Below are 22,525 nucleotides of genomic sequence, written 5' to 3' on the forward strand. Positions count from 1 at the left end.
CAAAGCTACATTTCATGAAAAAGAGTCCTTAAAAATGTCCTTTTGTTAGTGGCGGTCTTCCTTCAAAACACGCACATGCTTCTGAACTTACCCGTAAACCAACGCCCCTGAAGCCTACCATTCCTACAGCACTTTTTTGCTAGCAGAGGCCAGGACTAGAACAGCTAAGGTTCCCTATCCAGACAGCAGTTCGGTAGTGTCAGAAATGAAATACAGTGCAATTAGTTTCCACATACTGTATAGCTACATTTTAAGACAAAACTGGCACAGATACTGATTGAAAGAGTTTGCTGTCTCCATGTAATCCATGCTCTGGCAACAGCTACAGTCTGTTCACAGAGTGGTTTATTAGGGCACATGGAGCGGATGGGATCTCACCAGCCATTATTTTGCCTGGTGCTAGCAGCCGCTGCTGCTCGAGCCAGCATATTTCTGTGTGCCTCCGAAGCAGAAGAAAAAGTCCCATCCATCACATGCATTGGCAGCATTCGCCTTCTGCCAGGCTGAGGAGTGTAGCTGTTCTGTCGCCAGTCTTCTTCTGGGGGCATATCAACTCTCCTTGGACCCGGGGCCTTAACACAAGACGGGGGCACAGGACAACCTTGAGAGGCACCGGGATCCCAAGAAGGCTCATGTGATATTCTTAAAGTGCTGTAGTCTGTGCTGGCTGGTAGCCTGCAACTCATGGCATAAGATCCATGCATCTGACGTTGTGAAGGCTGCTGGAGGAAGCCTTCCTGTAAACTCTTGTCTGGCTGGCCAGCGTGTTTCCCCCAGAGCATTGTTCGTTTATCTGGTAACGTGGCTGTTTGCCTGGCAGGGTAGCTCGTGTTCAGCCAACGGCCAGAGACACTTGATGCTCCACCTCCTAAATGCGGATTAACAAGAGGCTTTTGCCCCTGGGAGAGGGTGCCTTTGGGTGCACAAGGGAGACTCCCATAGCTCAGTGCCACACCTGGGTAGTCTTCACCTTGGAAAGCTTCACCCCTGTCAGGCACAACCAAAAGTTTCTGGATGATGTTGTTCTGATCTCCTGGGGGAAAAAAAAGTTTGCATAGTTATATTTTTGTTTCATCCTCTCAGAACTTTCAGCTGTGGCCAACAGGTGACAGAAGAAAAACAAAATCACTAGTCCATCCAGTTACATGCAATTCTGAATAAAAGCTAGCTGTACCCTTTCTAGTATTCACTTTCCTCACTGCGTTTCCTCCTTATCCTACCACAGCTGCTGTCACAGACTTCAGATTTCTTTAATAAGCCTCGTGTCATCAAGGAGGAGCCCAACAAAGTATTTCAAGGCTGGTTTTGCAAACTGGTTTTGATAACTGTCACAGGGAAAATAGTTCTCATGCAGGAATTAGTTATTTCTCTTGGCACAATTACATGTACATGCTGGAACAAGTAGCTTGTGGAAGTACTCTCATACGTGAGAACAAGGTGGTGGGTCTTACTGCTACTTTTACACTAAAGAAAATACCTTACAAAATGTGAATGTGATTTTATACAAAGTCGTCATAACATTTCCCATAAAAATTATTCCCTTTTGTTATGTCCGCTTAGCACAGAACAACTCAGAAGGGCAGAAAAAAAGAAAAATAATGTGAATCGTCCTTCCAGATTTCTGGAGGAATTCAGGCAAATGGTGAAACATCATTATGAAAGACAAGATCTGAAGAGTTGTATATCAGCAATATTTCTGATCAGGAAGGAGGATGAAAAGTCCTGTGATTACCTGACGGTTTATGTGCTTTGCCCACCATGCTGGGCATCAGTACATCATGGGGTAGGTGCTGCACCTGTTTTGGGTTGTGCTGAGGATCAAAGGAAAACACAGGAGGATCACGGGGGAAAGGAAGGGAAGTGGAGCTGGAAGAACGGTGGCTGGTATCCACTGGCATTTTCCTCGTATTTGGTGCTTCCTTATATAAAATGAGAAAGGAGAAGAAAAAAACATAAAATGATGAGTAAACAGAGTTGGGTTGAATCAAGCAAAGATGGTGTTGATCCAAGGAAAGGGATGAGTCACCGGAATAAAAACATGCATCTGTATGTGAAAAAGAAATACAAGTAAAAACTGCATCAATCCAGTAAGGCTCTCACTGCAGTGGTGGGCTACTTACGAGGGTCATTTGACTGGAAATATACCAAGAAAAAAAGCCAAAACAAAGACCAACCAGTCACGGAGGTTTGGCTTACAAACTGAATCCACAGAATGATGGCAGGCCAGTCAGCATTGGAACTGCCATGCTACATAAGCCAAGAAATAGAGAAGAGTATTGCTGATCCTTCCTTCCTATTTTCTAGTAGGCTTTACAGAAAGCTCTGATTCCAGACTATGAACAGATTTACCTGTCGCAGCTGAAGTATTTACCAGTGCTGCACCATTCCCCTCTATTAGGGGATACCTACCCCAGAGCAGGGATGGCTGAATGGCACATATCCTTAGCTTATGGCACACAGCAGAAAGACAGAGTCAGACCAACCTGTCTACATTAACTGATTTTGCAACTGAGACTCTTCTACACTTATTAAGCAGTTGGTTTCAAATCAAAACTTAAGCACAGTTTACAAAAAACTGAATCCAAGCTAAACCTTCATATCTAGCTATGTTGCTAAACATCAACAATAATCTGTTACTGTTTTCCTCACTGGCAGTTTTAACTTGCACCTAAGACTACTCAATGGAGGTAACGGGGCAGGTGGGGGTGGTGGAATAAAAGTCATCAATCTCCCTATTTGTAGTTATTTCCTGTATGTAAGTGGCTGCATGTTATGTACCAAGTCTTGAATTGTCTCCCCTTTATGCTTCTTTTACTCTCTAAAAATGCTACTTGCTGAATATAACCACAGAGAGCAGAAACTTTCACATGGTTAGCGGTGTCTTCTAAAAATTATAGGTATATTAGAAGCTTTCTTGAAAATACTCAAAGTCAACTGAAAAAAAATGTTTATAGTGGATGTCTTTGTATCCTGGCAAGTAATATTAGCTCACATGCTTGCCAGCTGCAGCAGGTACTACTCCGCAATGACTCCTGAAGAAGATGGCTTTGTTAACTTAAAAAAAAAAGCTCATTCTTCTTCCAAAAGGAATAAAAATTCACCAAGACAAGCTTTCATCATGGCTTATTACTCAGTTGTCTGCTGATTTGTTTGTTAACTACTAGATGCGGACAGAGAAAACAGCAACCCTACACAGAGATGACGACTCTTTGGAAAGCTGTACATCGTTCTACTTACAAAACTGTGAGAAGAGACCAAGGTCTCTTCTCTGTTTGAGATGACTGTCCCACTGAGACTGCGAGCAATGCGACGGAAATTCTCTGCACTGTACATTTCCTCCTCTTCTGGTTCCCTGCTATGTTCTCTGGTATATGTGACCTGCAGACAATATCACACACTTCAGAAAAGGCTCTCCATAATATCAATTTTGTATAATAATTATAGGGAAGAGATCAATATAAATCTAACAGACTGCTTATACTTCAATGAAACTCCATAACCTCTTCTTTTTTGAAATCCTTCATTCAGGTACTACCTTGAAAACTTAAAGCAAATGAGTCTGTTTGGATCTGGTGATTAAAAATATTATTCCTTATAGTCTTTCTTTCTTTAGTAAATATACACTGATTGATTTGTCTAAGTGAGATTCACTCTTTTACAAATATCTCAAGTCAGGACAAAAAGTCTCTACTGGGATGAATTTACTTAAAGGACTGACTGCTGCTATGGGCATCACTGCTCCTGCAGAGATAATCATGGCTGTCACTGACAGCCATCCTACAATAAAGTACTACAGTCTTCTCATAACCAAAAAAAAAATCCAGGATTTTGAGTGCTGGAAGCTTGTAAATCTTATGTTAGCAAAGGAAACGTCTATTCCTTCTTCCTTTTCTCCATTCTAATAAGCAAGACCATTTAAGCTCCCTTTAATGAGTATGGAAGCATCATAGGAAATGTCATTTCCCCTTCAAAATACTTGTATGTTTTCACGTGCAGGCACTGAGATGTAACTGCCAGTTACTTAAACAGTTTATCCCCAGGAAAAAAAAAAAGTGAGTGTCCCTGCAAGTGGTAACATCAAGAAGCAGTTATCCTAAGTTGTGATGCAAAGCAGTTCATCTCAATATGTTCGAAGGGATTAGATCTTAAAGTTTTCAGGGATGTGTTCCTCAAAGTCAGAATTTAGATGATTTGATTGCATGCAAGCTGCATGTAACATAAGTCTCTGAACATTAGCATCAATGACCTTTTTTGTAATATATCCTATTTCTCCCATTGTAAATTCTTTCACTTGCACAGGCCAAGCCCTCCCCCCTCTAGCACATCTTAAGTAACAACGTGTCACCTTGGAGACAGAAGAGACAGCGGATCCAGACAGACTGCGCTCGATCTCTGCTGTTGGGGTTTTCGAGAGACCCATGCCAGCTGCAGCAGGCAGCTTCCTCGCGTTCAGGTTTGCAGAGACTGGGAAGGAAAACGCTACGATTAAATTCAGCGCTTGATTGCACGTTATGGCACATTTCTGACTCCAGAAAAGACAGACAGACTACACGCACAGAACGAGAAGTCACCAGAGATCCTTTGAACATTAATACATAAGCCAACTCCCAACGTTTCAAGGGGAGACAGTCTATCAGGATATTCACACCTGCTTCACTTGCCCTTTTGCAGGCTTCTAGGGAGCAGTTAATTCAACTATTTAAGCGTTAAATGATTTAACTACACACCAGCACTTGTTTGATACAGAGGCAAGAGTTTAGGGGGCCTAAAGGGATAGAAAAAAAACCAGCTTTCAGGAGCAAATTACCTAAAGTTACTTGGGATAAACAAGACTCATCAGCTTTGAGTTCCCCACACATTCACCTGCTTGCTCCCACCCAACGCTACACTTTGTCAGCCATTCGTTGTGCTGGTTAAACAGTTAAAAGTGTTATTTTTAACTACGATTGCTACAGCTATTTCACTTCAGCGCAATCTCCACCAACCAGTTATAAACCTAAAATTTTTCACAGAACAGACAGGCTGATCAATGGCCTAAGAAAAAATGGATCACAGGGAATCTCTCTATAAAGGAAGAAAGGTGATGTGCTGGTAACAACACATTTTCTGCATTGACGTCGCATTTGGAGGATCAGGTCTTTGCTTTCATCTCTGTTGTAAAGCTCCAAAACGAAATAGAGGCATTTTCACCATGATTCTGAATGCAAAGGTCTGACAAAACCAGTTGATATGGGGCAGAAAGCTTAAACATCACTTGCAAATGAATAGGTAATGCAAGTTAAAAGTGAGAAAGAGCTGTCCTAGACTCACTCAGGTGATTTTCATCCAGTTCATCACAGTAGATGCACTGGTTCAAACTTTTTGGTTTTATACAGAAATTGCAGACTTAAGAAACATCTGAAAGTCACAGCAAAGCTAGAGCAAAGATCTCGAACAAACTTCACTTTAGAATAACCGTATCTCATACCCTTCATATACGTAGTGGGAAAATAGGCAAGAAAAATGTCAGCATAAGAGAGACAGGGCTTTTAACGACAGAACTCTGAAGCTCCAGCTAACACTAATGCAACTGGGCTTTATCCTCTTAGATTTCCAGAAAGAGCTTCCAAAAAATCAGTAAGCTATGTAGGAACACATAAGACCTTCTGATTCAAGGCCATGCAAGACTGTATCTGCAAGGTTGTGACGTCAGATCTTGCCTAACTCTGAAAGAAAATCAAAGGACAACAAATGGGAAATGGCCACCTTCGGATGTGTCACCTGGTCTGCCAGTGGACTGCAAGAAAAGAGAATTTTTATAGAAAACTTGAGCTGTTGAATAAAAACCTGTTCAAGAATTTACTGTAGTATTCATTCTGGTCACAGCCAGGCTTCTTCTGTCAGGAACAATGGAGGCTCCACCTCCATGGGTGCACGGCAGGGGAAAACCTGTCTTGTGTATGTATTGCAATATACATCATATATCTATATCTATATATCTATCTCACTTTGGCACCCATCAAGTTTCAGGCTGCTTTGTATTTGACTAGAAAATTCACAGCTGTAATGCTATGACATGGATTATAAAGAAATTTGCTTCACTTGTCCTAAGCAGAGAATCAGGTTGCCCTATCTCAGGCAGAAGATAAGATCAGCTTAAGTGGAACTGGACTGCTGTCATCAGACTCTAACTGAATGTCTCCAGCAACAGCTGGATGTTCTCACCAACAGCAACAGAATCTGTTCATTTGCTTTTGGCACCAACTAATCCACAGTCTCAAGGTTCTTAGTACAGATCGTGTGCGTACCCCAGTGCTGCTTTCACAAGAAATTTTCCAGAACTTAAAGCAGACAGTCCTTAGCAAAACACAGGTTCGATTCTCATAGATCTGGAACACTTTTAAAAGTTATTCCTCTGAACCAGGTACAGACTAAATTCTCAAATACAATTCAATCAGTTAAAATCCACTTTCGTGGTTTTGGAACATTAACTTCAAGCATAGAAACAGTTTAATATAAATTCCAGAGGTGATGTGGGACTTTCAAACAGCAAAATTCAGCAGCCTGACCTAAGCAGCTAACTCCCTACTTGAAAACAGGATCAATTATTTCTATGTTAACTCTTTAGAGATGCTGCTCCCCGTTTGCAAAGATCAACAGCTACTCTGCAGCCTCCCCAGGCAATGCTATCACACTGCTTCTCTACCTATATAGTTAGAATGTTTTCAGAGTCCACAACCTGAATCTTTCTGCATCTGTGCACAAATTCATGCCCATTTAACTAAATTGACTGGGAAACATACCTTCACCTAATATTGGAGTACAGAGGCAGGTCAAGAAAAACAGCTGCATCATTCTTACCTGATTGGTCAAATGGATACCTAGCACTGTCCTGTCTTCCCAAGAAAGGCCTAGTGGCCTGAGATGCCTGCAGACTAGTCTGATAGAGGGATTCCAGTTCTGAGAGCTCCTGTTCTGTGTCTTGATTCCACTGTGGATGCAGATGTACTGGGATCCTGCTCAAGTCATCTCCAACTGCTCTCTGATCAGAAAGGGGTGGACTCCTCCCAGGTACAGGAAGCCATTCAGTATTCTTAATAGCCTTCTGAGAACTGTAATACCTAGTAACATTATCCACCCAACGGTCCACAGGCATAGAGGCAACCATGCTACTAGTAGCTCCATCATCCACCTGTTTCATTTCTCCATCATGACAGTGCCTTTCCAGGTAGGGTGCAGAGTCTGCTATATTCTGTCCACCTCTTCTACACAGCTCTTCACTGTGAGAACAAATACTCTTAGAAGCAACATGTTGGGCACTAAAACCCTCCAGAGAAATTACCCCGTCCCTAATATCCACAGTTGAGTGTAATTTTTCAGAAGACTGGTTTTTGTTCTCTTGGTTTTGATGGATTAGCTGTCTGTAACCAGAGGATGTAGGGTTGATGAAAGACTTTTGTGTTAACTTTGGAGACTTCTCATCCTGACACACTGCAGCAATCCAGCCTTTTTCATGAGTACCTTTTCTCTGGGAGACTGCATGCATTTTCTGAAACTGCTCTGCCAAGGAGCGAACATGTCCCTTTGTACTAAAAGCCTCAGATTTGCAACCTTCTGCTGTGCCATATTCATCCTGTGAGGGTAATAAAAGCTCATGGTTGGTTGCTCTGGAGTACTTATTTGTTTTCTGCAAAAGATCCAAGGAGCACTGCTGTGTAGGGGATGAAGTTGCAGGGGTCATTGCATGATAGGCCCCTACATGATCAATGCTGGGCCGCACTGGAGAGCTTGCAAGTTTGGAACAAGGACTGTGCTGGCTGTCCTTCTCAGGAGATGCTGCTTGTGGTGGATGTGGACAGGGAAACAGTGTAGGCAAAGACCCAGAGTTTACTGTGTTAGCCTTGGATTGGTACTGAGGTGTGATAACAGGCGTTATGTTATGAACCTCTTCTAACTTGCTGCTACTGCAGCATTCCCTATAGTCTTTTGGCCCTGTGGCTGTGGCATCAGCAAATTCCACACTATGGTGGGCATCATTCTCAGTTCTTGCAGACCTCTCTGCCAACCCTTGCCTACAGGGAAAAGAGGGAACTTGGTCATGAAAATCAGCAGAAGCAGACTGGAAGTTTGGAGAGATCCTGTTGGATGGATTGCTTTCAGAAGGGGGCAAGGAGGAAGACTCTGGATATAATGATGAGTGCAACTCATGGCAGGAAGCAGGTGGGTGGAAGAAAGAACTGGACCCAAATTCCACTTCTTTGTTGGGTTCCAGTGGTACCTCCTGGCTCAGCAGTACTTGGAGCGGGCCAGTCTGTTCACTAAAACACACAGAAGGGTAAATGATTAGCATTAGTCATTGCTTACCTTTATCCCTAGGGTACAGAACTTGCACTAGGTGACATACACCTGAACCCGCTTTTCTTTGCTAACTGTGTTCAGATGCAGACTTTGCATTATTAATTCAGTAGATACATACATGTTAGTCCTTTGCTTCTAACCCTGGTTTCCTACTATAACTGATCTACTGAATCCATTTTGTATTCTTAAGGGTATTTTGGTACAGTTAGGCTCCATATAAAGTATTCTTGTACAGCACCCTAGGCACTTTAACCAGTAGACTGAGCTTGTGGGTAGGGATAACTAAGAATAGCAAAAAAAGCATTTATGTAAAACAAAACAACTGTTTCTAACATGAACTGACAATTTTTCCATAAGGTCCCCTCCCTCCAGACAAGTTCATGAAGTATGACTTGACAAATGGAAGGAACAGGTTGAAATCTCTCTCATATCATCTTTATGTTCTGATCTTTAAGGTATTTACCCAACACATTAAATAACGTTCAAGTTATATATTTAACTATTATTTTGCAATAATTTGTATCCTAAGTATACTTCTTAAAAATAATTTGTATTCTTTTAGGTACTAATGCGAGACAATTATATCCTTGGGTCATACATATCCTTGGCATTTTTCTGCATTTAGTTAGCAATTTAATCTGCAGACAGAAAAATCAGTACCAAGTCCATGTGCCTGTGAGAAAATGACAGGCTACAGACAACTCCAAAAGAGAAAACTTAAGGAAACTGTAACATCATTGCTTTGTTTACTCCTTGAGACACATAGAATGAAAGTTATCATGAAAACCTAGTTGACGTGTGTAGCAGAATGACCTTCTCTGTGAGTAATTGCAAACTTTGCACTGTCTACAACATTATTTATATCAAAGCAAGATTACAGAACTCTGGCTATGAATAGATTCTTTTCATTGGCTGCAATATTAACATTTGGCTGGATATAACTTTTTGCAAAAGTAATGTTCTTTTCACAGAGCAGCAGTGAGCAAGTTCAACATTAACAAAATTAGTTTAGAAAGTTTCTTTCATTTTCTTAGAATCTGCCAAAATGCATAACTGGGGCTCTGCATTTCTCCTGTAAAAGAGGATGTAATGGACTCCTGATTGACAAAAAGACCAGCCCTCATTACGTATAATTCAGCTACCGCAGGAGAACAGAACATTGTGAACTATAGCCTGGCAGGTGTGCAAATTAACTGAGTTTTAGTATATAGCTGTATGTGCCATTTTAAAAAAAAGGAAAATAAAAAAAGATTCTCATCTGAGATCTCATCTAAGCTTCTGATAATACAACATGTAAGAAAGGGGAGAGGGAAGAAAAGTCACAGTTCAAGAAACAGCCTAGAAATTGGATAGGGATGGTCTAGTGCTAGGAGGGAATGGCATGGGAAGAAACAAGCATTAAGCTGCATGCTGAAGAGGGTAGGAAGAAAAGGATCGGGTACAACGGAGTTAGCTATGTTATAGTTAAAGTCAGTATGGAAGAAAGAATCATGAAGAGACGCTGAGGAGGCTGCTAAGTCAGGCTATAGGATGCTGGGAAGCACAGAAAGAAAATGAAGAATGATGCACCATCAGGGAGAGCAGTCAAGGTGACAGGATCAGGAACTGGATCCAAGAGTTGTACCACTAGAGAAGTGGACTAGAAAGAAAAGATCCATGTACTTGACACTTTTCAAACTACAGAGCTCTAAAGCGCAGTGGCTGCTGTTCCCGATAAAAAAGCAATTATAGCAGGATTTTACTGTAGTACGGTCTTTTACTGACTGAGTCCTGAAACTGCTCCGGACTGTAAACAGTTGCTCATTTCATCCTAACACACTCCTCCCCTTTTTAGCCAGGTTATTGTCTATTGTATTCTTTCCCTTGGTGCATAAAATATCGATGCTGCCGGGCACTGACTGCTACAATTCTCTGTCACAAATCACATTTTGAACTTATGCATGTTGAACTATTCTGAAAAGACTGGGAGGAAGGGGAAGCGGTAGTTGGCTATCATATAAATAGGATTTAACTCAAAGACGAAAGGAATAGGAAGTAATACTGTAGGATTTGAACTACCCAGGGGAATATATATAGCTTGCTATTACTTTCCAGACTGCGCTGCTCATCGATGCAGCTCAGATCTGGGTCTAGGTGATGTACTTGGACTACCTTGTAGACTGGGCCACGGTGCCGCCCTGTGGTGGGTGGCAGGTTGGCGGCGGCAGCGGCTGCGATGGCTGTTGGTGCTGCATGCGATCCTGGAGGCTCCGGGCTTTTCGGATACTGATTTGCAGCTTCTTATCGACTAGGGCTCTGCTGTGAGTGCTAGCGCTGGCATCATGCATGGCAAGTCTTAGTTTAGCTAAAATGCAAAAGAAAACATAGCAGAAAACAAACAGAAAAAAGGAATAAAATTGAAAATGAAAAAAAAGAAAAAAGATGCAGCAAGAACATAAAACATGGACCATGCAAATACTGCCACAAAAGAGTCCACAAGGATGCTACTTTTTCCATTAATGCACATTCAGCTTAGCCAGGTGTCCAAACACGTTAATCAAAAATAAACCAAAATAAAGTTAAAAAAAATAATAATCCATGTTTTAGCCCAACTTCTTATCCCCTTCACACAGGCTCTTTCCAACCATACCACATTGATGCTTCACTCTGTCACCTACCCTTCTCCTGTATCCTCCATACCTGGGACTCCCTTTACATGCAGGAATACCCAGCTGGGATTTGAGAATGAGCATATACCTTGCTGGAATGGAAGCTAATAGAGCTATCGACAGCTGTATGCTGTACCCCTTATTCTGCAGTTCATAAGAGCCAATTTCTAAATGCCAATACACAGGAGCTACCCACTCTGTCTGCAGCCATTCTATACAGACAGAGAGGAGCATGGGGTGAGACAGCCAGCCAGTCATAATGGAAAAAGACCAAAAATAAAATGAAATCACATAGCACACATTCTCAAAGGTCACAATGCATTTAAGCACTTCAATGTCCTAATGCTTTTTTCTTCATGGAAGACAGTTACAGCATAGCTCATTTCTGTTAATTCAGAGGACTGAAGAGTGAGCTACCATTTTCTTCCTATGCTACGCCCTCCATGAGAAACAGAGGAGCTTAATGCCCTTTGAAATTTGGTCTGAGGATCGGGAAAAACTTAACTGAGGATTGAGTGGCAGGGGGAGTTACCTACCAGGTGCCTGCTGAAACGCACCATTTAGCACCAAAAAGGGCACATCAGCACCCCAGGGCTGTTACTGCCATAGCACTAGAGAGAACAACAAAAACAGATGCAAATATGAAAGAAAAAAAAAACACAAACAAACAGAGATGAAGAAGAACAGGACTAAAACCCCCAAAAGGGAATGCTTGAAAAAAAGGAACAATTCTATCTCCCTACACGTTCCTGAAGACCAGCTGAATTCCCATATTACTACCTGACTATTTAGTGTCATTCAATGTTTCAGACTTTTTTCTATGATATTAGTAAACTGTCAAAAGCGCAAAAGCTCAGGCGGTTAGAGTTACTTACATATAGCTTCGTTACAGAGAGCCAAAGCTGCAGCACAATCCCCTTTCTGCTCCTGATTCAGTGACTCTTCAAAGATTGAGTCTGCTTCCTGCATCGACTTCTCAAAGCCATCACTCCTCCCTGCAATGGGCAGCACCCTTCATTTTGGTTTCATTCATTGCAGAACTCTCACTTACCCTCATCCCATTTGTGACTTCCAAATTCTTCCACATATGGAGTCTCGCAGAGGTTGCACATATCCCAGACTGTACCACCTAACCTTCCCTAAGCAGAAGTGTAACTTGAGCACCCTGATATGCTTGAGATCCACACAGTAAAACAATGAGATTTTTTCCATCAAATTTTGTTTACTCGAGAGAGTTGTACTGGCTTATTATATTAACAGCCTGAATCAGTACAAAAAGATAGTACGGACATAGCACTGAGTCCAGATTACTTCTGCCAAGTAGGAATTAATCTAAATGTAGAATTAAAGCTAAACCAAAACATATCAGTAAAAAATATAGCAGGTCAGGGCTTTCCTTGTACGTTATCTGAAGTTCCCTGCCAAAAATCATCTGTCTCTTCTTTGGATATCCTATTACTTCCACACGAAATGGAAACAAACCGAAACGACTGAGATGTCTGGGGAACAAAACTCAGACTTGAGTGCGAGTGTAAACACCTGCACAAAATACTTCTACAAACACGTGTTCAGTTCACACACTCAACCACTGAAAGAGACATATGGATATGAAAACCCAACAATCTTGCAGCTTTAGAAGGAAAAACACAGGTCTAAGAAGCCAAGAAGAAAGGGTCAATTGTCAAGAAATCTTTTTGCAACAATTTAGAAAACAGTGTTGGAGAAGAGAAGAATGAATCATCCTTGGACACAAAAGAGAAAAATAAGACACTGTATCGTGGCATCAGAACATCCAGTTCTGAGAGGAGGAAATGCCCAAACAATCTGGTGTCACCTATTAGGCATTATGCAAGTTATGCACTAAAACGTACACATTCAAATGAGGCAGGGGAAAATATAAAATAAAACTTGCCATTTTGTTTTGTTTGAGGTGATTTTTTTTTTAATGGGATGTCTCTGTCATTGTGGTAGAGAACATGAGTATCTTTATCGGCCAACAGTAAATTACTTTTTCTCAACTTGCATAACGTACACTATGGCCTGGCCTGCTCCCCAACACCCTTGTGCATAGGTGCAAACACCAACTCTCTTGTACCATAAACACCAAAGAATTCACATGAAAAGCAAGTACTGCAAAGAGAAGTGAGAGTTGTTAGAGCAGTGAGTTAATCAAGCAGCACATTCAGTTTCAAAAATCAGGGCTACTGAGGCTTTTAATCAAGGCTGGCATACTAAAGTTAGCTTTCTTTGCATGACTTTAGCAGCTTACTTGAGGGAAAATGAGTCACAAGTGTTCTGGAGTTCTGCCTACAAGCAAGCCTTCCAGGCGGCCAAGCAGTCTGTTAACGTTAAGCTATTGTATCACTGACTGGGGTGGGGAAAGGCTTAAAAGGAATAAAGAAAAACTTTCTCAGACCTGTAGTCAATGCCTGTTAACTCCTCAATCGTTCTACTGAGGTCTTTTTTGATTAAACATTATTCTAGTTTACCTTCTTTTGAACAAGGAAAAGGTAAGCAACTTCTGCTTCTACCAACTAATATAGCAAGAGATCAAAGTAAGGTGAAGTCTTGGAGTATATTTTCTTTTGGGCAAGAGAAGCAGAGAACACAACCACCTCATGCTCAACAACAGAGGTTTACTTTTCAATTTTTACATCATTAGCATTTATGTTACAAAAGTAAACATTAATACTAACAAAAAAAAAGATAACCATCTACTTTGGTACATCCAAAGTTTTCACCTGGTTACTAGCAGGTCACAGCAGGACCGTAAAGGATAACCAAGTGGCTCACTGATGGTCAGCAAAAATTATAAAAACATTCCCACAGTCAGACATTCTCATAGAGATCATATTTTTCAGCTGCCACTGGCACAGTGACATTCTGGCTGCTAAGCAGCTGGCATGGCTGTAGGCTGCAGAGTACTGGCTGTATTGTGCCCAGAGTTGGCATTGCTATGGGGTGTCTCTCTCCTTCCTCTGTCCCATAGCAGAAAACCAGCACTTCAACTCTTATCTATGACAGGTTTGAGCAAGCAGCATGGGGATGCCAGGCAGCCTGGCAACACAGGAGACCACAGTGGCTTTGCCCCAGTGATGCATCCATTTGTGGGAGCAGAGCCTGGGTGTTCACTACACCTTCCTCGGCTCTCTTAACCCACCAACAACCCCCCCAGTTTAATGCTCTACCAGGCTTCAGGCTTCACTCGAGTGGGTCAGGGCACTTCATCCCCCCCTTATGGTCTGACAGAGATTGAGAACTAAAACAAAGGTGCTACATGTAAATCCTGTCACCAAGTTCCCTCTGCTGCAGCTCCATCCTTCCAATTAAGCCTTTCTGCTGCCATCCCCTGTCAGAAACACGAGCAGTCATGGAAAACACAATCAAACCTAGTATTTGGCTTTTTTTTTTTTTTTCAATTCTTTTTCCTTAGAAAAGATATATAAGCTAAACTCGGCTCAGATTTTCAACATTAGATCCAGCTTAAGCCTGCCACAGTTCTTGTTCCCACCCCTGTGCTGTGGCTACACAGCAAGGCAGAGAGAAAGATCGGCAAGTACAAAGGCAGGAACAAGCAGAATTGCTTAGGGCAGTGATGCTACCAGAAAAACAGAAACAAAACAATGGCCTAAACGGACAAGCTATGCTGCAGGTGGCCCTGGGGCATCTGAAAGATACAAACAGCCATGCTCATTCCAAGATGTTGGTTGAAGCCTTATAGCTACATCTAGATATCAATACTAGTGACGGTGCACATCACCACATAAAAACAGAGAAGTGCAAATATATTAAAAACATCTCTACATTACTTTGTTGTTTCATTTAAGGAAGAATTAGGTCAAAATACCAAACACAGGGGTGTTTTGCATCCTACAGGTTTGAAATTGACGGTCTTTCACTAACTGAAGGTACAAAATTAATGGGGGTGAGGGGGGGAGAGAGATGATAGGAAATCAAGTTCAAAGGTTCAAAAAACTTCAGCACTATCTTGCAAAATATACTGCACTCAAAAAGTTACCCTGGTTCTGCAGTTCATCTAGATCCATGAACCTGCTGGGACGGGGATTAAAGCCCATTGCTGCCTCCATTTCCTTTTCCCTTTTTCTGCGTAGTTCTTGTTCACGCGCTCTCCTTGCTACTTCCTCTTGCAATTCATCCAGTTCACTCTTTAAAGGGACAAACATCTCCCCACCTTCCCCCAAAAAAAAACAGAAGAAAAAAAAAAGAGAGAAAATAGAGAGAGGAAAAAAGAAAAAGAAACATTTTTTGATGGTAAAATATCTTAAAGGATCCCTTAAAAGGCAAAGAAATATTAATGGAGAATACAATTAACATTAGAAAATAACAGACTGATCAAGCTAAGACCATAGAATTTCAGATCATGAATTTTGCTTTGTTAAATTTTCCTTTTAAAACCCTGCCCAAGCCATTTGGTCTCAAATTCCTTCTCTGTGTCAGTGACTGGCAGAAATGCTGCAGTATTGCTTCAAGATTCCCCACAGCACAGCCCATCTCTGGATTCACTGACCCAAGAAACAGCAAAAGAAACAGAGAGAATCAGTGGAAGAGATAACCCTAAGCTGATACTGAAATCTTGAGGCTTTTTACTGTGTTTATAATTTGTAAATAATTCTATGTCAAATTAGCCAGATCATTAGCTTTAGTACACTAAAATGGATTCCAACTGGGATGCTTTTTATCTAACTGCATAAGCAGATGAAAATAGGAGGAAAATAAAGCACATCAATATCCTAGTCAACGCAGTAGAAATCAATCAGTCACCACTCTCACTTCAAGTATGACCTGTATTCAAGTGTTTTCCCCCCTCACTTTCCCTTCCCCAGACATTATCTGGAATAAACTATTTGCTCAGAATGATAAATAATCAGAATGTAAATCTGCAGAAAAACTCAGCCTTAGCCCAAGCATCTTGTAAGTATCCATTTTCATTTATGACAATTTTGAATTTTGTATAGCATTATGAGCTTCTTTTCAGAACTTGTCAATCCTACTGTTATAAAGTATGAGTTACACTTAGGAAGATATTTTCCGCCCGTGGCAGAAAAATGAGGTATGGGAACAAACAGGAAAAATAGCTTTACTTTATCAGTTAAGTCAATATTCAAAAAAGATGCTAGAGCAACACAATCAAAGGAATATTCCAACAAAGTTTTTTGCAATCTCCTTTGGTAAATCTTATAATTCTATCTTGTAAAACCGTGTTACGTTCCTCAATGTTTCTTTCCCTTCCCTCATAATTTCACTGTGAAGATAAACATGCAGAAAGTAAAGAACAACTCCAATACAATTTACCTTGCAAAACCACCGCTACTGAGGAAGTGTATCTTACCATTTCCAGTGGTGTGTGGGCTGTTTGCCCAGCTCCCAATTGATGAAGTAGACTCCACTTCCAAGATGCTGCTACTGTGAGACTTTGGGATGTTACGCCAGGCAGGAACCAATCCACCGGCTCGCTTTGTATGAACGTCCCTCCAAGAAGAGAGTAATTATAGTTTACCATTTTACTAATCTCTCCAGAGTAATTGTATCTACCTTTTTCTTCAAAAATATTTAATTTTGCATTTTAATTTCATTTTAAAAAAGTTTGACATAAGAAAATCCTGGGGGGAAGAAAAAGTTAACAAGGGGGAGAACAATAATTCTAATCTCCTTCATAAGAGTATGCAATGCATATTAAAACTGTGGTCTGAGAGCTATACTGCAACAGATTCTTACAGCTGAAAATCTACTGTTCTGACCATAAACAGTCTCAGTTTGTGATTACCTGAAGCTTCCTAAGCCAAGGAGAGAAACACATTGTGCTGCCTATTTATTTTTGCACATAAATATTGCAAGCGTCTTGAAAAATTTCCATGAACGTCTCAAACTGAAAAAGTCAAAGATTTCTATACAAGACGATTGATTTCTGATTTTGTACAAGACTTCTATCAAGCAATGGTTTAGCTGAACCAAAAAGGCCTATGAGCTGTTCAAAGAACAAGCACAAAGTTTGATTTTTAGTTGAGTTTTTAAATCATAGGCTAAGGGTATGACTGTTTCAGATGCATCATTTTTAGTCAATGTTTTTCATTCGACTGAACTCCATTTCTTTTCCTTCTCACTAACGATAAGCTATCAACATACTGACAAGAAAAGGAACCAAACTCACTCAGATTCCTATTTCCCTTCTACTTCTCCCCTGCCCCAATAAACCTGTATTACAAGCTAGAAGTGTCATTTTGCATTTTCAGAAAACTGTTCTACACCATTATGTAACTACAAAAAAGCAAGCAAGACTTCGATCACTTCAAAAATGAAGTTTGTTGAAATCTACCTGTGGGTGCTTGAGCTTTCAGACAACGGCATGTCCAGACTAACTGGGCTGTTGCTGTTGCGTTCACTGCTTTCATAGCCAGACTCCATCCTCTGTATTAGATGAGGATGTTGATCCACCATAGGATGCTGGGTGCCCCGGCCCAGCACACCACGCTTGTATCGGACATTTGACTGGCTTGATCTCGTTTCTTGAGCAGTATGTTCCTTCACCTCATTCTCAATAAGCTCTTTACCTGTCAAGACAAAAGAACATAGCTTGGTAGAAGATCCAAGCTTCAATATCCAGCAAATCATCTATACATATCTTAGCTTCTCTACCATGCTTAAAACAGAAGCACTGCCTTTAAGTTCAGTGTAAAACTAGCAATATTAAGCAGAAAAAACCCCAATGCTTTTACAGCATTCCTGGTAATATTAAACAATAAGCTATTCAACAAATTTATTTTGAATCTCCTCTGTAGTATAACTTACCATATCCCCCCATAGCTAACAAAGTCTGTAGAGAAAATCCCTTCCTCCCTGTAACTATCTGTATTTGTACAACATCATTTTACAGTATACCCAACTATATTTTCCAGTTTATATTTGTTATTGTACTCTGTCATATCAGCTTCAAATGCTGCACTTTCTACATTGTTTATTTTGCCATTTACAAATTGATGAGGCTTATATAACATCAATTCACAGAGGACAGGAAAACTTTTTCTTTTTTTTTAATTCTTCCTTACTGATTTCACTGTGCATTCCCACTTGCCTCATTTGCTCTTCTTCTTTCCCTTCCCTGGTGCTGTGTTCTCTTCTTCCTTCATCTTTATGCTTCCCAATTCTTTTCAACCTTTAGGTCCTTCTAGTCTGTATGATCTGTCCCTCCCTCTCTCCAGGCCCCCAAATTTCTGCAACAGCATCCTCACTCACCACAACTCTACTGCTAGTCACACAAACCTCTTCCTTCTCATCCACACACTGTCCTTCAAGGACTTAAGACAGGAATGCAGCAGCTCCAGTAAGGTAACAGTATAAAAAGCAGGAACTAGTAAACATCATCTCTCTCCCCACCTTTACAGTTTCAGGAGTACCCTCCTCTTGATAGGGAGCAAAATAACTGTTACATTCATTTGTAGACTGGGGAAAGGGAAGCAGCAGGCAATAAAATATTTCCAAAGTTGTTTCACAACAGATTTTGCTACCTTCCAAAACAGCAAAGCTGAGGACAAAGTCTCTATGTAGAAGTTGCATAGCTGCTATGGTGTAAAATGGTCCCAGATAAATCATCACTGGCTACCAGGCTCTTATGCTCACAAGAACTCAGCATTGACACACAAGGTACTTGCTGCACCATAGTCTGAGCCATCATGCAAAAACAGCATGATGAGCCAGAGAAAAAAAACTCGAGATCAGTACAAAAGGCCATTCTAAGTGATGAACTTCCAGGTACTTAGCAGTCCAGCCCTGTGTCCATTTAAGTAGCACAAATAGTAAATGTTTCCCTTATGATTTCCTTACACATGAAATTCAGAACACAAAAAGCAAACAGTAGTATCATACTCATTCAACACGAATACCCACGCAGAAATTAGCCTTCAAGGACACAACTCACCACTGACCTAAATGCCATGTTCAAAATTTCACTTTCCTGCTTTACTTAAACAAAAAGGATAGTGGAGGATTATAAATTCCACTCATTCTGAAAGAAATATTTCTTCTCAACCTCTTACCTGTCTCTTCAGAGAAGGGGCTGAGCTGAGTGTAGCCACAATGTTTCCTCTTGTCTTTACTGAAGATGCTGTCTATATTCAGAGACTCTCTTTTGGGTCTCCAGGTTGGCCGGTACCTGCTAGATGAACTGGATTTAGATTCACTACTGGTACTCTCCACTTCCCAGTCTCGAGAGCGTGCAGACAGGCTTTTTGAGGGTCGTGTTCCTGCCTGATCCACACTACTCTCTCCACGAGGGGAATTCTGGATGGTTTGAGAAATCTGTTGTGGTCTGCTGTGGATCATATTGCTCACTGTCTCTTTAAATTCCCTCAGCCTGCTGGTGCTGTTGGATGGTTTGGGGGCAGTTCTGGGGGCTTGTTTCTCCTTCAAGGTTTCTCCTGCAGTTTACAGAGACAGCAAAAGCCACAAAAATAACTTCAGATTAAACTAGCAGCCCTACTTGCAGCATTTTCATGCAGACTTTGAAAAGTAAAAGACAACAAAAAAATCCCAACAAAATAAAAAAAAAAACCCACAACCAACATCCCCCAAATAAGAAATAAGCAGCAAAGGCAGGACAAAATACAGACAAAGATCTAAGAAACAAGGAAGGAAATACATGTACACACTGAGGATCTCAAAATCATGCAGAAAGAGATATTGATATTTGAAATAAAATAACATCTCTTGCCTTCACTATGGTATCCTGATGACTGAGCCTCATCTCCTTTTCGCCGAGACCGGCTAGAACTCCTCTTGCGGTCTGCCAGCGAGCTCTTTTTGGAAACATGCTTCTGATTGCACTCACTGTCAGTCAGGTGCCCTGGAAGGACAGAAGAACACAGCAGAGATGACAAGAGCCTTTGGACTGAGTGTGCTGCACACTAAGAGCAGCAGGGCTCTCCTGCTCCTTAGGAGTTGCAGACACAGCAATGCTAACTGGCAGGTTAGGGTACGTTTTTGTATCCAAAAGGTTTTGGTTCTGCCTTGGGGAGAGGAGGGTGTTCTGTTTTTAAGGTCATAAAAAAGCAATACAGCCCCTCCAAGGACTCTGGTTAATGAGAGCTCATCTGCAGGGAAAGGAAAGAGTTGACTCTGCCTTGTCTTCTAATAGTCTAAGGACACCACTTTCTTGCTGTTTGAATATTTTTTTCAGTTTTAATGACCATGAACGCAAAACTCCTGAGGACATCTTGCTTGACATTACTCTGTTGAACGAAGACTCAAACACATGAACGAGTTACCACATAATAATAAATTACTGCACATCATCAGCTGCTCTGCACTAACTATCCATCCGCACTCTCTTTGCCTGTAGCAAATACTAAGTAATCTGAGTTAGCTTAGTCTACAGGGAAGAAGTCTCAGTTGGCTCTCAAGGGCTAAGCCATCTAATTCACATCTGCCACAAGCTAAGAGCGTACACACAAACAAACCATCAACATGGATCAGCTGACACACAATAACGTTCCCTTACTACAGCTCATGTCTCTGAGTGCTAGTATTTTCTCTTGCACACAATTTATTCTCATTTCCTCACATCAAACATGAATTAAGAGTGTTTGACATCACAAGTTTCTGTATTGCCTTTTTCTTAATGTTATGGCTCTCACACATTCACAGTCCTAAGCCTGCAAGCACAAACACACGCATGGCTTTACTCACGTGAGCAGTCCCAAGCAGAGATGCAGGATAAGAAGGGAATTTATGAATAAGCTACAAAGACTTTTCTCTAGCCTTTATATTACCAACTTTCGCCTTGCATAGGAAGACAGGAAAGGAAAATCCCTACTATCCAATGGTGGATTAACAGCCCCCAGACTGCATAGCTAGCTGTTCTGAGCCTTCCCACTCCCCAAGAAATCAACATAAGAATCACCAGCATTTAAAGCAGGTTCTACACATAAAATTGTACCTTCGACAGTTGAAAAAATAATTTACTACAACTGATACAAAGATACTACAATAAATGAGTGGAAAGGAATACAAATAACAAAAAGCAAGCTAAACAAGGCTCATATTTCTACTCGTTTGCAAAGTGGAGAGTGATTTTGTAGCCAAATTATTTAGAAACGAGCATTACACAAAAGAAAAGAAATTAAGGAAGTAAAAGAGAAATGTTGGCAGTGAAAATAGACGTGCAGTGTTTAGGTGACTGAGCATGAGTCAGTGCTTTGGGAGAATTATTATTTTTTTTCCTTCACAGCAAGGACTGTCACACATCTTTTAGGGACTGAAAAAAACATACACCTTGTAGTGGCTCCCCTCAAGATAGAGGAGGCTTATGTTTCACTTCAGAGTGTACAACTACTCTACATTTTTCTCCCAAAAGTTCTTTCAACTTGAAAGGAGTGCTTGGTTAGCATCCTTCAAGCACTGTAACAGAAAGTATTTAAAGACATTGAGCGCTACTGGAGCTAGCTTAGGGTCTGCATAGACTAATTAGAGCCCAACTTAGCCTTGTAGAATGAAGGCTGCTAGCTTTGCAGAAGTATCTTCTCCTCCTTCCATAAATCACAAATTTTGTCCTATTGTCACTGGACATTTAATAGCCATGGAGGAGATGCTGAGAAACAAAAGTTTGCAGGACACAGGCTTTGTTGTCTTTATCTGGACCCTCTAGAACAAAGACTAAATCCAACATAACGCATGAATATTGGAATTACAATCCCAAGAATATTAGCTAACACTTTACACTCTTCTTTTTTTTTTAACTCACTAAAATGCAAGCCAGGATTTCTATCTGCCCAATCATATGCTTAAAAGGTGTTCCTTGCTGAATGTATCACTTAAATACCTCATCTTTCAGAGGTGGGATGGCTTCATAAGCGAACAGTGATATTTAAAGGAAAAGTTTTTGTAGCGGTTTTGTGCGTGTCTAAGAATATGTTAGAGAAAAGAATGAAATCAAACAGATTAAGACAGAACGCCCCCTGCTCCCTCCCACTGAAATCTCAGTTGCATCAATAGGGCAACCAGAATACGCACATTTTTCTCAGCAGCACAGGTTGGTAGGAGCAAGAGAGGGCTTATGCAGCCACTCTTCATGCCTCCATTCTGAAGTACCTGGGTGCCTGAGGTCATACAACCCAATGGTGGTCCTTCCCCGGAGGACGATGTGGGACAGGGTCCACAATTTTCTGGGATGGAGTAGTGGGTAAATGGCCATTAAATGAAGAATCCTGCTCTTGCCCAGAACGATTCAGTTGACAGGTCAATGTGGATGGCTTCTTTATAGCCCCACGGATCAGCATTTGATGATTAAGCAGTTGTATGCGTTGGCAGACTGACTTTTTTGGAAAGGTTTTGGGTAGGTAAAAAAAAGGGGGAAATGCCCATACAGGTGGCCAGCTAAGGGGACAGACTGACTATAGCTAGGGCTGAATCGGGGAAGATGAGGACAACTGAATTTAAGTGGTGAGATGGGCTAAGCTGAAGGGAGTAACATAGGATAGAATCAGTAGGAGAAGGAAGAAAAAGAAAAGGAGAAAGTCACTAAAAATGAC

The 22,525-nt window shown here is 41.1% G+C and overlaps 1 protein-coding gene across 1 annotated transcript in view; it reads right to left on the reverse strand.

Annotated features, from left to right (window-relative positions):
• Window positions 1-374: 374 nt before the first annotated feature.
• The window catches only part of USP54 (ubiquitin specific peptidase 54), a 51,155-nt gene continuing 29,004 nt past the window's right edge, over window positions 375-22,525 (reverse strand). Inside the window, exons 11-22 of the mRNA XM_009985606.2 lie at window positions 19,711-19,842; window positions 19,037-19,417; window positions 17,320-17,554; window positions 16,336-16,475; window positions 15,004-15,177; window positions 11,861-11,980; window positions 10,489-10,681; window positions 6,841-8,297; window positions 4,346-4,464; window positions 3,238-3,378; window positions 1,733-1,919; window positions 375-1,033 (exon numbers count right to left, since the gene is read on the reverse strand). Of these exons, the coding sequence (XP_009983908.1) occupies window positions 375-1,033; window positions 1,733-1,919; window positions 3,238-3,378; window positions 4,346-4,464; window positions 6,841-8,297; window positions 10,489-10,681; window positions 11,861-11,980; window positions 15,004-15,177; window positions 16,336-16,475; window positions 17,320-17,554; window positions 19,037-19,417; window positions 19,711-19,842 (3,938 nt within the window). The remainder of the gene's footprint in view (window positions 1,034-1,732; window positions 1,920-3,237; window positions 3,379-4,345; window positions 4,465-6,840; window positions 8,298-10,488; window positions 10,682-11,860; window positions 11,981-15,003; window positions 15,178-16,335; window positions 16,476-17,319; window positions 17,555-19,036; window positions 19,418-19,710; window positions 19,843-22,525) is intronic.

The sequence above is a fragment of the Tauraco erythrolophus genome, chromosome 9 (genome assembly GCF_009769465.1).
Source record: "Tauraco erythrolophus isolate bTauEry1 chromosome 9, bTauEry1.pri, whole genome shotgun sequence".
NCBI lineage: Eukaryota > Metazoa > Chordata > Aves > Musophagiformes > Musophagidae > Tauraco > Tauraco erythrolophus.